The sequence below is a fragment of the Rhinopithecus roxellana genome, chromosome 6, assembly GCF_007565055.1.
Source record: "Rhinopithecus roxellana isolate Shanxi Qingling chromosome 6, ASM756505v1, whole genome shotgun sequence".
Classification (NCBI taxonomy): Eukaryota; Metazoa; Chordata; class Mammalia; order Primates; family Cercopithecidae; genus Rhinopithecus; species Rhinopithecus roxellana.
The window spans coordinates 133063461-133076742 of NC_044554.1; the positions used below are offsets into that span (position 1 = coordinate 133063461).

General features: G+C 38.9%; 1 protein-coding gene across 5 annotated transcripts in view; it reads left to right on the forward strand.

The window, feature by feature from the left end:
• Positions 1–13282, forward strand: part of OSBPL3 (oxysterol binding protein like 3) — a 183671-nt gene that overhangs the window by 117447 nt on the left and 52942 nt on the right. For 2 of the 5 annotated variants that reach the window (XM_010375927.2, XM_030932419.1), the window contains 3 exons: positions 611–767; positions 9683–9813; positions 13135–13242. The exons of 1 other annotated variant lie outside the window; for it this stretch is intronic. In XM_010375927.2, coding sequence (XP_010374229.1) covers positions 611–767; positions 9683–9813; positions 13135–13242 — 396 coding nt within the window. The remainder of the gene's footprint in view (positions 1–610; positions 768–9682; positions 9814–13134; positions 13243–13282) is intronic. 2 more of the 5 variants (XM_030932420.1, XM_030932421.1) reach the window with 1 other exon arrangement.

Consider the following 13282-nt stretch of genomic DNA (forward strand, 5'->3'; position numbering starts at 1 on the left):
GCATGCGAGGAGCTTTCCCAGTGCACAGCTAAGCCACAGGCCAAGATTTACAGCTTAACGGTTGCATATTAATTTGCAACATTTTTAGAATCAACATAAATCTCAAGCTTCTGGTTAGGTCACCTGATACACTCTTGTATACTCTTTGGTTCAAAGTAGTTTATGGACTGAAGATAAGCACTTTGGAAGTAAAGAAGGTCCATGTGCAAATGAAGGTCATTTGTTTTGTAGAAGCCCTAGGTACAAAGGAAAGCATTTTAAACCTATCCATTACTAACTGCCTGGATACATGGATGATTATTGCCATGAGGAAGGAATTGAGTATAAATGAGAAAGCCTGGCAGCTTTAGCTGTCATTTTCAACCTAAAGCTTTAATGCTTCTATCATTTCCAAAAGAATATGTGATTTCTCACCCATTTTTAGCTCACAAGAAGCAAGTTGCTGTGGAAAGTGTTGTCTTGAGTTCTCATTTTTAAAAATAAGTGATCACTCAGTAGAAAGACCTACCTATAAAATGTTTTCTGTTACTATATTTCAATCTTAGAATCAAGTAAATATTCTAAGCAATCTGCATCTGAAAAGAAATATCTCCGTTTGGTGTTACTTCAGGTCCCCAAACCTTTTTCTGGCCCAGTAAGACTACACTCCTCCAATCCTAATTTGTCAACACTAGATTTTGGAGAAGAGAAAAATTATTCGGATGGCTCTGAAACCTCATCAGAGTTTTCTAAAATGCAAGAAGATCTGTGTCATATTGCCCATAAAGGTAAATGAGTTTTCTGTCTTCCTAGTGTGTTTGATGAAAATGTTAAATGCATATCTGAATGTGAGATGTCCTTAGAGAGGGTATCTTAGTTGGTTCATTTTCTGCTCTATTAAGATTTAGGGAAACCTAATTTTTATTTTATTTCCCTGGTAGTGGAGAATGTATTGGCAAGAACCGTCTTTTTAACCTTGTAGGGGAGAGAGTTAGTACTTTCAAAGCTGAGCAGTTCATGTGATGCTGATGGGAGTGTAAATTGGTAATTTTCTGGAGGGCAATATGATATTATTTTCCCACTATTTTAAAAATCTGTCTATCTAGCAATTCCACTTTGAAGAATTCATTGTAGGAATTAACTTAGAGTTTATCCAAACAAAGTATCCATTTTGCATTGTCACATCAAAAATTAGAAATAGGTATTCAACATCATTAGCCATTAGGAAAATGCAAATTAAAGCCATGATGAGATATCACTACACGCCTATTAGAAGAGCCAAAGTTAAAAGAAAATATAGTATCAAATGCCGGTGAAAATGCATATAAATTTAATCTATCATACATTTCTTGTAGCTATGTAAAATGGTGTAGCCACTCTGGAAAACAGTTTGGCAGTGTTGTATAAAACTAAACATGCATTTACCATGCAACCTAACACTCATTTCTGAGCATTTGTTCCAGATAAATGAAAATTTTTGTCCACACACAAATCTATACCCATGTTCAGAGCAAGTTTATTTGTATTGGCCAAAGACTGGAAACAAACTCAAGTGGTTTTCAACAGACGAATGGTTAAACAAACTGTGGTACATCCATACAATCGAATACTACTCAGCAATACCAAGGAACAAACTATTGATATACATAGCAACTTGGATGGATCTCAAGGACATTACGCTGAGAGAAAAGAGCCAATCTCAAAACATTACATGGCATAGGGGTATTACTCCATGTTCATGCTGCTGATAAAGACATACCCGAGACTGGGTAATTTATAAAGAGTTCCATGTGACTGGGGAGGCCTCACAATCATGGCAGATGACAAAAAGCTTGTCTTACGTGATGGCAGGCAAGAGATAATTAAAGCTCAGTGAAAAGGGAAACCCCTTATAAAACCATCAGATCTCATAAGACGTGTTCACTACCACAAGAACAGTTTGGGGGAAAACCGCCCCCATGATTCAATTGTCTTTCACTGAGTCCCTCCCATAACACATGGGAATTATGGGAGCTACAATTCAAGATAAGATTCGGGTGGGGACACAGCCAAACCATATCCATAGGGTTCCACTTACATAAATATTTTGAAATGATATAATTATGGAGATGAAGGAAGTAAAGGGGAGTGTGATTATAAAGGGGTAGCACAAGGGGTCTTGTAGTGATGAAAAGTTCCGTATCCTGATTGTGGTGCTGGTTACAGGAATGTGGACATGTGATAAAATTGCATTTACTCATACCCACACACATATAAACAGATCAGTGCATGTGAATCTGGCGAAATCTGAATAAAATCTGTAGATTATACTAATGTCAACTCCCACATTTTTATATTGTATCATAGATGTGTAAGGCGTAACTAACTACTGGGAAAAACTGGGTATAGGGTATGTGGGACTTTACTGTTTTTGCAACTACCTATAAGTCAATAATGATTTCAAAATAAAAGGTTAAAAAAATAAAAATAATCTAAATGCCAAACAATAGAAAATTGAATTTTTTCAAAAATGTAATATAATAGAATATTCACTACTGCTAATAACGATAGCTACTTAACATCGAGCACATAACTGTCGTGTCAGGTATTTGCTAATTACTTTACATGCATTATTTTAATTCTAGCTGTAGCCTGTGAAGTAGGTATCGTTGTGATCTCCATTGCATAAATAAGAAACTTGAGACTTAGACAAAATAACAGCTTCCTGAGGGTCACATGGTTATAAAGCAGCCAACATGAGACTTGAATTCTCACCTGTTTGACCCCAGAGTCCGTATTCCTTACCTGGTATTTCTCTGCTCTTACAGATGGAGTGGCCAGGATTATTTTTTATAGACATAGAAAGATGTCCTCAGCATAAAATGTAAAGTAAAAATGTAAGATTACAAAGCAATATATAGATATGATTCTATTTCGAGCATATATAGGTGTACTAAAAAGTTTGGAAGGATATATACCAACATTTTAGTGATGGAGGCTGGAGTTATAAGTTCTTATTTATCTTTCTGCTTAACTTTGTTTTCAATTTTCATGTATTATTTCTTAAAGAGAAAAGGGATTTAAAATGTTTCAGTGGGAGGGCAGTGTGTAATGTGGGAAGATAAAAGATATTTTCTCTATTGCCTTCCTTTCCTACTTCATATTTTTCTTTCATACATTACTGATTATTCAGCTCTCTCTTCCCTTACATGTTGGATATGAGGTGGGTTATAAGGAAACCATTTCATCCTTTATACAGATTGCTACCTTGAACGCTTGTCCTAATTACCATTAGAATGTTGCCAGTATTTTGCTGTGCTATTGTACAGTCCATCTGTGAAATGGCAAGAGTTACCTGGCCCACCCTTAAAGGCTCTTCAAAGAATTTGAAGAATTTAAATGATCAGCTGCATTTAGGGCATCTTAAGTTTTGTGGGAGGAAATTCCTATAAAACATTGTTACTTTTTAATAATATGAACTTAAAAAAAAATGAGAAGATAATGCCTCCCTACACAGAGGAAATGTCCTGAGTTTCACCTACACTGAAGAAGCTGCCTCCTCAGTGGGACAAAGGTCGTCATATTGAGTGGATCCATTGATCCAGTCCTCCTGCAGAGGCCTCCACCTTGTTGAAAGTCTGTAATGGGCCCCAGCCAGCAGTTCTGTCTTTCCCACTTTGTGAAAACCTGCTGGCTGCAGAGCTGCCACATACCTAGCCTGGGCCAAGGTTTGTCCTGGAGAAAGGTCCAACGCAGTTATTCAACAGTCGTCTGAGCCCTGTGGGCTTACAGACAGCAAATTCCACAGGGAGCCTAACAAGCTGTTTCATTCCTGTGGTTTTACAGTACACTTGCAGAGATGGAAAGATCTTCCTTTTCCTGGTTCAGGGAGTCTCTTACACAGATGGTAATTTGGGGGCCTCAGAGAATAAAGACAGCTCTCAGGTTTGTGCTAAGTCCTGTGACCTTGCATGCCTTCTCACTTCCATACATTCAGACTCGAAGCATCTTGACCTTTCTTCTTGTGTAAACCTCATTTTGTTACTGACAGTATCTGTTGTACTTTCTCAACTGCATCACTATTCTGTTGACTACAGTTCCAAAGCAGCTGAACTAAAGGCAAGAATCCCAGTGATGTAACATAGTCTTTGTGACCTTCAACTTGTTAAATGCGTTTGAATTCTCCTGGTTTTGTAGATCAGATGGTAGGGAACCAATATACACCCATCCTAGTTTTGAAGTCCTTATTCTATATTATAGACTGTGAGTTTGATTTTTATGGCATATTGTTGAACCAGTTGTTGGCTTATGTTTCTGTCTTTGTGTGGATGTTCACACACATAGAAGCAGAGAATGAAATGTATTGAAACCTAAAAGTCTTAAGTAATTTTTGTTGCATATATTAGTTTTTACGTTTCCCAAAATAATTTTATGGATCGCTTTGTGCATACAGTACTTCTAAAAATGAAACAAAAACTTCATGATTAAAAATGTTTGGAAAACACTGCTGACTGTGGTCTCCTTTTGGATTTACATAAGAATAGTAAATAATAAAGGCCCTGAGAAGTCCTGCAGCAAACAACAACAAAACAAAAAAATCTGTTGGCTTTGTTTAACTCAGTGACTTTCAATGTTATTTGGGAATCTTCCCCCCATTCCCAACAGCTATTAACATCCTGGAATTCAAGTTTCTGAGAAACATACTTTAAGAAACAGTGTAAGTAATAAGCCTTTTTTGGAGCTCCCTCTGTACTGGCTAAGTAGGCCACCTCTGTTAATGACCAGCTGTGGAACTCCGACTTCATTTATTAACCTCTCTGGCCCTTGATAACCTGTTAAATGTCATATAGTAGTTGTCCTGACTCTTTTGATTCTCAAATTCTGTAGTTATTTTCTTTGATTATTTTACACTGAATAGAAAGAGTCCATACTATTGCTTATTGTTACAAGAAGGTTTTCTGAGAGAGTAGTCTGTTAGCAGAAACAGAAATGACCAAACTTGGTGAGTAGATTTAGGATGGCAAAGCAAGGAACAAGACAGGACTAGGGTCAGGTGTTCCAAATGGAAGTGGATATCTGTGTTCTCTGACTTGGAAGGGAAGCAAATGATGTTTTAGGGACACTTTTCCTACAAGTGAAGGAAATCATTATTCACAAATGTGAAAGCTAAATAGAACAAAATCAAAACTGTATTTACCTATTCTTTTCTTCCTGGATTCTTTCTCTGTGTTTGAGTAGTAATTATTGAGTGGTCATTTTATGAACCATTTTCAGCTTATGGAAGCATTGAATAAAAAAGCCAATTGTGTTACAATGATACCTCTTTCATAGATCAAAAAGCTAAAAGAGATATATGACTCAACAAAAAAAAGCCAAATAATTTATTGTTCATAAATTAGAATTCAGCATAAATGTGCTGAGCAATTAGATTCATAAGTAGGATCATTTAGTAAAGTTACCTAATGTATCTAAATCAATTCAGATGGAATATGGGTTAAAAAGTATTGTGAAATCATGGGCATCCTGTGAGGTTTGAAACTTCTGCAGATTACAGAAGATCAGAGTTTCCCAGATATATTAGGAATGTTAACATTTTAAAGAAAATTCACCTAAAATTTGATTTCCAATTATAAAGGGGGGAAAAAGAGTCTTACTATTTGTTAGGTGCTCTGTGATAGTAGGTTTTCTCCTTGCTTAAAGCACTCCTCAGATGTGCCCATTATCTACATGTACAGATGTAGAAACCAAGGATTTGTCCTAAATATAAATGGCAGCTGCAACTAAGTGTTAGAGGTAGGATTTAACTTCTGGCTGGCCTTATTAGAGAATTTCTTTCTCCTGTACCACACTGCTTTCTAGAGCGGTGCCCATGACATTCATAACTGTTTTCTCCAAGATCTTATTCTTTCCTGATGCTGAGAAACTGCTAAAGAAGGAGCATATTAAGAAGTAGAGCTCAGATACATTGAGTCCAACTCTCCTTCAGTATTGACTCTCACTATCCAAACATTCCATCTATTATAGTCTCACCATACTAACTCAATAAAAGAACAGCTTGGAAACCTTAGAAACAGAAAGGTAGTGACCATGAAGAGTCACTTGTACGATGCTTATGATGTTCCATTCTGTAGATGCAACTTAAGACTTCTTATAATCAAAGACTCAGCCTGTGCCTGCCTCTCGTAGTCCAGGAAGGGTATCTGAGAAGTGGCTAATGACAGTTTGGGACAGAGATAAATAAACATAGATGCCACAGTTGCCTTCCGATATTTGAACACCCAATGAAAGAGGAAATACCTCCTGTTTGACAGTGAAGAGACACTGAGGCAAATGTCTTAGCAGCAGGGAGGACTTTCTGAGTCCCAGAGCACAATGTACCATTTTAGGAGATAGCAAGTGCTCTGACAAGCATGAGCCAACAGACCATTTGGCAGGGAAGCTGGAGATGTGAAGAGTTGTTCATGTTGTGGGTAGGTGGCTTTGATAATCTATGAGGTCCTTCATACCTCCAAGCAGCTAAGAGTTTCTGTGTGGCTTTATTTATTGTCAGGTAACCATAGATGTGATGCACTCATTTGAATCTTCTATTTTTTAAAGCTGTTTATTTGTCTTTAGTAAGCTTAGATTCGTGTTAGAAATAAGTAAGAAAACACTCCTGTCACAGAGAGTGTTCCTGACTTTTGGGATCCTGTGTCTTAATTAATGTAAATGTGGGGTCTCTCATGAGCAACCTCTGATCGTTGCCCTGTGTGTGGCAAATCGTTAGGTGGCTGTGAATGACTATTTTAACGTCCTGAGTGGGCCTTAATAATCATTTAAGAAATTTAGTACACGGGGATCTAGTCTTCCAAACCCTTTTTTTCAGATGATTTAGGAAGCGTTTTATACCTTACAATAAAATATAATGACTATATGAGTTTCTTTCTGCTTATCTTATACCTGCTGCAATCTTGTCAACTGTACCTTTTGAACCAAATATTGTATATTCTGCCAGTTTTTAAAATTTATATAGGACTTTTCTCATTTGGTGGAAAGCCTTGCTTTTCTGTGAGTCACCTGGAAGCCAGAGGAATTGATTTGGAAAAGTGGCAGCCAGCTGAGTGCCACATTTATTTTATTTGGAGCAATAAACAAGACAGTGGAGAGGTAGCTCCCCGGGGGATCCACTGAGATGGCCATGGGCATCCTGTGTGTGTGGCAGGCAGGGGAGGGGCATAGTGCCTATCTAATAGGACATAGGATGTAGTCCGTAACTGTGTGGCTTCTGCTCTCCTCCTGTGGCTGTTCCCCTATGACTCCATAGATTCTGGCCAACCCCTCATTCCTAGAATGTCTACCCTGTGTGCAGTTATTTACAAGCTTTGTCCTGGCAAAAGATTAAAGCGTCCTCTAGAGCTGCTGCCAACATTTCAAGAGACTGCAGTCACCATCACTTTCATCCTCATGCGTCTCCTTCATTGGTATCACTATGATTATTGCAGTAACACTTGTTATGTATTACATACCATGCATTGTGTTATGTGCTTTACCTGCATTCTCTCTCTCATTCAATCCTCATGACAACCATTTAAAGTAAAAGTTATTATTATCCCCACTTACAAATGTGGAAACTGGAATTCAGGCACATCATTTACTCATCCAAGGTCATGGAGTGAATAGATGATGGAGTAGGGAAGAATCCAGGGCTGGTGGTGGAACCCCAGCTGTTGGTCACTCTGTTGTCCTGCCTATTTTGCTCAATTAAATTGTTTAAAGCAAAGAGCTAAGTGTGTTTCATAGGCATTGTTAGAAAATTTTAGTTCCATTTGACCCCCATCTTCTCTTGGCAGAGGCAGCGCCATTGTGTGTGTGCGTGTGTGTGTGTGTGTGTGTGTGTGTACACAAATTGTAACTTTGTTAAGATGTCTCATGTCCATCACTAAATGCCACAACCTCAGACAAGTTCAGCAACAACATATAGAGAGGTTTAGTTGTCCTCTTTGCTATTAAATGAAGTAAGTCAATAATGCCTATTTAGTTTCTGTGTTACTAAATAGGCCACTCTTGAATAACAATACCTCTAAAAATGCAGCCCTGTGGAATTCAGTAATGTGCTAGGTCATTTGAGAAGACATCTGTCTGAGTCTCTTCCGTCTTCCTGCTCTTCTAAAACAAAATATAATCAAGGAGATTGGAAAGATAATATTGAAATGTGATAGCCACGATCAGTAATTTAGAAAACAGCTTCCTCATCCCTAGGAAGTAATTTGTACATGATGTGATCAAAACCTAATGAATAATGATTTTTTTTTTGGCTGTATGTGTTAATGTTTTTTAAAACTTCAGTTCAGGCATTGGAGGCCATAGTGGCTAAGCCCTCATTGTACCTGAGTGCTCACTCAGGAACAGAGTAGCTGAATGCCAGGGTTAGAGCTGGGGTGTTCTGGGTCCTGCAGCTGGAAGGGCTAACAAGCAAGGAGGTAGACAATAAGACCTTGTTTTGAAACAATGACAAACTTACAGAAAAGTTGCAAGAATTATACAGAGAACTTCTGTATACCCTTTACCCAAATACTTCATTTTAAATATTTGCCACATTTATTTTATCACTCTCTCTCTACATACACACTTTCACTTTTCGGAACCATTTGAGAGTAGGATTCATACATCATGTTGTTCTTCATGGCTTTATATTTTAGTATATAAAATAGGAATACTCTGTTATATAACCACAGTATAGTAATCAAATTCAGGAAATACAGCATTGAAACAATTTTATCTATTCTACCTTCCATATTCAAATGCTGTCAGTTATCCCAATAATGCCTTTAGTATCATGTTGCCCCTTGAGTCAATTTCATTGTCATTCCTCTTTTGCCTCCTTTAATTGGGAACAGTTCCTCAGCCTTTCTTTCTGTTTCATAAAACTGACACTTCTGAATAGTATAGGCCAACTTTTAAAAATAAAACACTTCTCATTCTGGGGTTGTCTGATGTTTCCTCATGATCAAATTCAGATTACATAGCCTTGGCTGGTATGCACCAAAGGAGATGTTGTATCTTTTTCAGCGTACCTTACCTGGAGGCACATGGTCCACCTGAGTCTCACCGATAGCTAATTTTAATCACTTGATTAAGGTGCTGTCTAATTTTTCTGCTGCAGTGTTAACATTTCCCCTGAAAAACCAATAAGCTTTGTTTTTAACCCTTTCCAGTCTTTGGGGATACAAACAAAACAAAACACAGATCATTGAGGATCCAGAAGCAAAGTCCAAGCGTCAGAATATCCTGATGATAAGTCATAAAGTCATGAGACGTTATAGTGGATAGGGGCCTTAGAATTGCCAGATGTGTGTGAATGGGAGTTAGTTTTAATAGACTTAATTTTTTTCGAGCAATTTTAGGTCCACAGCAAAATTGAACCAAAAGTGCAGAGCTTTTGTAAGCCCCCTGCTCCCATGTAGGCACAGTGCCCCTGCCATCAGCATCCCACACCAGAGTACTGCATCTTTTACAGTCGATGAACCTACGTGGACACATCATCATCCAGAGGCCTTAGTTTACATTAGAGTGTTTTACATGGCAAATGTGTTTTTTAAAGTCAGGGTAGAGTGTGCATTTGCTACACTCAAAATATTCAGGGCTGTTACTTTGCTTATTTCTTTTATAAGAGATAGTTTTTTTTCTGTATTTTGTTTTTAATTATGCCTCCTTATTCCTTTTTATAATGATTATATCTCTATAGTTTACTTCACTTTAAGGTCAGCTTTTAATATCATGTCAGCGGAGAGAGAGAAACTGAAGCAGCTGATGGAGCAGGATGCCTCCTCCTCCCCATCTGCTCAGGTCATTGGTCTGAAGAATGCCCTGTCATCTGTAAGTTACATGTCTGCATCCAGGAATGCCTGAGATGTGTCCAGGCTCATGAATGTTTTGTAATTTCTATTTCCATGGTTGTGTTGAAAATTCAGGAGAAAACCAAATTATCCGAATTATATTCTAACCTTTCATCAGATCTATTTATTTGAAACATCAAAACTTAACCTATCCAAATCTTAATAGCTAGTATTTTATTAAGCAATACCTTCTTTAAGTTTGGTTTCCTCTGACTGATCTAAATTTTTTTGTTTCTCTAACATTTTTATTGTACGTTTTTGTGTGTATGTGTGCATGTCTTACAGACATTTTTCTGTTAATGCTTACAAAATCTGACAGTTTGGAGGAAATTTTATTGGCGTGAGACGCCACAAGTTTAGCCTTACTTTCCAAATGACAGGTGGCAGAGTGAAATTTCCAGTTCATGCTCTTACCTTCTCTATTGCAAAGCACTGATCCTGTTTACTACTCTTTGAAAGACATGAGAGCTATTTTGTTTGATTGGATAGTACAAGACATCATTTAGCTTCCCCCCCCGGCCCCACCTACTGTGGCTACAAAGAGATGAGTCACATGAAAGTGCCTGTCAGGCAATCACTATACCTTCATAGTAACAGGAAAATCACTGACAGGGTCTCAAATGATTCTCAGCCATTCTGTCTCTCATTCTCTCTCCTTTTTTCATCAGTTTCAATTAATTCCTCAGAATAGTTAGGCTCCATTAAAGTGCCATGTCCTACCTCGATTTGAATAAAGTTATCTGTTTTTCTTTTTTTTTTTTTAACCCTACATCTATTAGGAGGCTAGAGAACTTTTGAAATATCATACTGATTTGGTTTTACTCTTTTCCTGTACTTTGGAATTCCTACTTTAGAAAAAGAAAGAATGTGTGCACATATGAAATCACCATTTGAAGCAATACTGAATTTTCTATTTCAGGTCACGTAGGGGAGATGAATTTTAGGATCTTGTAACCAGAAGCCAACACAGGCATTGAGAGAACTAGAAAATGTTGATTCATATTTTCTATTCATCGTATTGCTAAGAAAAGTGATGCTCTTGATATAATGTTAGTGATAAATCCTTTGCCAGTAGCGCGTAAAGTTGTTGTAGAATATGTAAGGAATATTCACTCATGGACCATTCCAAGTATGCTATCTTCAAAAGAAATTAAAAATAACATTGGCTTGCTCCATATATAAAAAGAGTCTTAATGTTGTCTTAAGGTGACAGATAGAATCACCCCCTTTTTGTTGTAGCAGACAGCCATACACTGGGTGCCATTTTGGTTTGAGAGAAGCAGAAGCAAAGTGTTTTTGGTTTTTTCCCCTGAGTTTCTTATTGTTCCCATTAAGCTAGCTTTTAGTGTATTTACAAAAGGTACCTCTGATGGGCTTCCAAGGCCCCTCACCCGTAATCTTCCTCTCCCTGCTTCCTCCCACAGAAGCCTGGCCTCATCTTGTCAATCTGCCTGTCTGGCCACTGAGACCTATTTGGCTGTGGTATCCTAGGCCAAGGCTGTTCTCACCTTCACTAAGGAATTCATTCTCACCCATATTCATGATTTTGGAAACTTCGGATAAAACTGAATGATCCTTTCTTTCCTTTTTGGCTTGGATTCACAATTGGGTTTAAGACTTGCTTTTTGAAAATGCAACTTTTAGAACCATATAAGAGCTATCAGAATGGGTATGTCGGTGCTGTATGTACGGTGTTGCTATGTTTTCTTCTTCTGCCTGTGGCTTACAAAGGAAAGAAAAACTAATAAAATAGCACAATTTTCAGGCTGTACTAAGATTCTAGCCTCCGTACCACTGACATATTGGCCAGAATAAAGTGAGTGCTCCAGAGAGATTGTTACATGTGGTTGTGTGAGCTTAGCTCTTGTACAGTGCTTCTTAAGTGGTCCTCAAGGATTTTCAAATAACCCATATGTTCTGCAGGGACTGAAAAATAAAGCCAGCATCCCTGTTGGAGATCCAGGTAGAGGATTAGGCAGTGCCACATCCTTTTGTGCTTTCAGCAGGTCAGTCCTGCAGGCCCTGGTGGATGGAAAAGGCTCAGAGCTTCTTAGAAAAGAGTCAGGAATACAGACACAGGCTGAATCTGCGTGCAAGAGCCCATGGAGCTGATCCTGTGAGTGTCTGGAAAGACAGTCAGGAGAACTTATCCCCTTCCACAGACAGACCATTGGAGAACAGTTGGTCATGAAGTGCACAGGAGTATCAGCGTGAAAGAAACAGCTTTCTTTACCTTTCAGTCACTTTCCTCCTAGTTGACAGGTTGAGATAAGGAATGGGCCCTGCCCAGGGAAATACAAAGGAGGCCTGGGGTAGTCTCAGATGTGCTTTTCATCTCACGTTTACCCATTCCCAGAGCCATGGTCCTTAAGCCCTTATGCAGGTAAGTGAGGTTTACTTATTTCTTTTTTGAAATAAATTGCCTTAGTCCTGAAGAATGAATAGAACAATCAATACTCATATTGGAAAAGAATAAAAATCTTTCACAAAGCCCTACTTCCCAGCACACAGCACACTTTCTTTCTTTTATTCTTTTCTTTTCTTTTTTTTTTTTTTTTTGAGACAGGGTCTCACTCTATCACCCAGGCCGCGATCTCAGCTCACTGTAACGTCTGTCAGCCTCCCAGGTTCAAGCAATTCTCCCACCTCAGCCTCCCCAGTAGCTGGGACTGCAGGCATGCGCCACCACGCCCAGCTAATTTTTGTATGTTTTGGTAGAGATGGGGTTTCACCATGTTGGCCAGGCTGTTCGCGAACTCCCGACCTCAAGTAATCTGCCTGCCTCCACCTCCCAAAGTGCTGGGATTACAAGTGTGAGCCACCATGCCCGGCCTCTAGCACACTTTCTAATATCTGATTCAATGGGTATGATAATTAAGTAGCATTGAAATACATCCAGTCATAAGGGGTGGGGACAGCCATATTCTTCAAAGCTGATAGAAGCCTGGATTCCTTAGGAAGGGATTTGACCAAAGAGACTCCAGACCACCGGTCTTAACAGAAGCTGACAGTGTCTGTGACTTCCCACTCTGTCATGCTTACCAACCCTCCTTCCATGTCTGGAATGAGAAAAGAGAAGGAGCATCATTTCCAGAACCTCCAGTTTGTCATCTCCCAGGCATCTCAGAACCAGTATCCTCTTGGAGAGCATTCAAGGAAAAAGTCCAGAAAGTGTGCTCTCAGACCACGTCACTGAGAGTTTCGTCAAGCTCTTAGAGATTGTTCCTGCAGGGCCCACTGCTGTGCTTTTCTGAAACATCCCCATTTATTAACAGAGCCCCACTATTTTAACATGTTCCAGGCCCTAGCACAAAACACAGATCTTAAAGAACGCTTACGCAGAATCCATGCCGAGTCTCTGCTCCTCGACTCCCCCGCTGTTGCCAAGTCGGGTGACAATCTGGCAGAGGTGGGTAGGTTTCTCATCTGGTAATGTCTCCTCAGCTGCC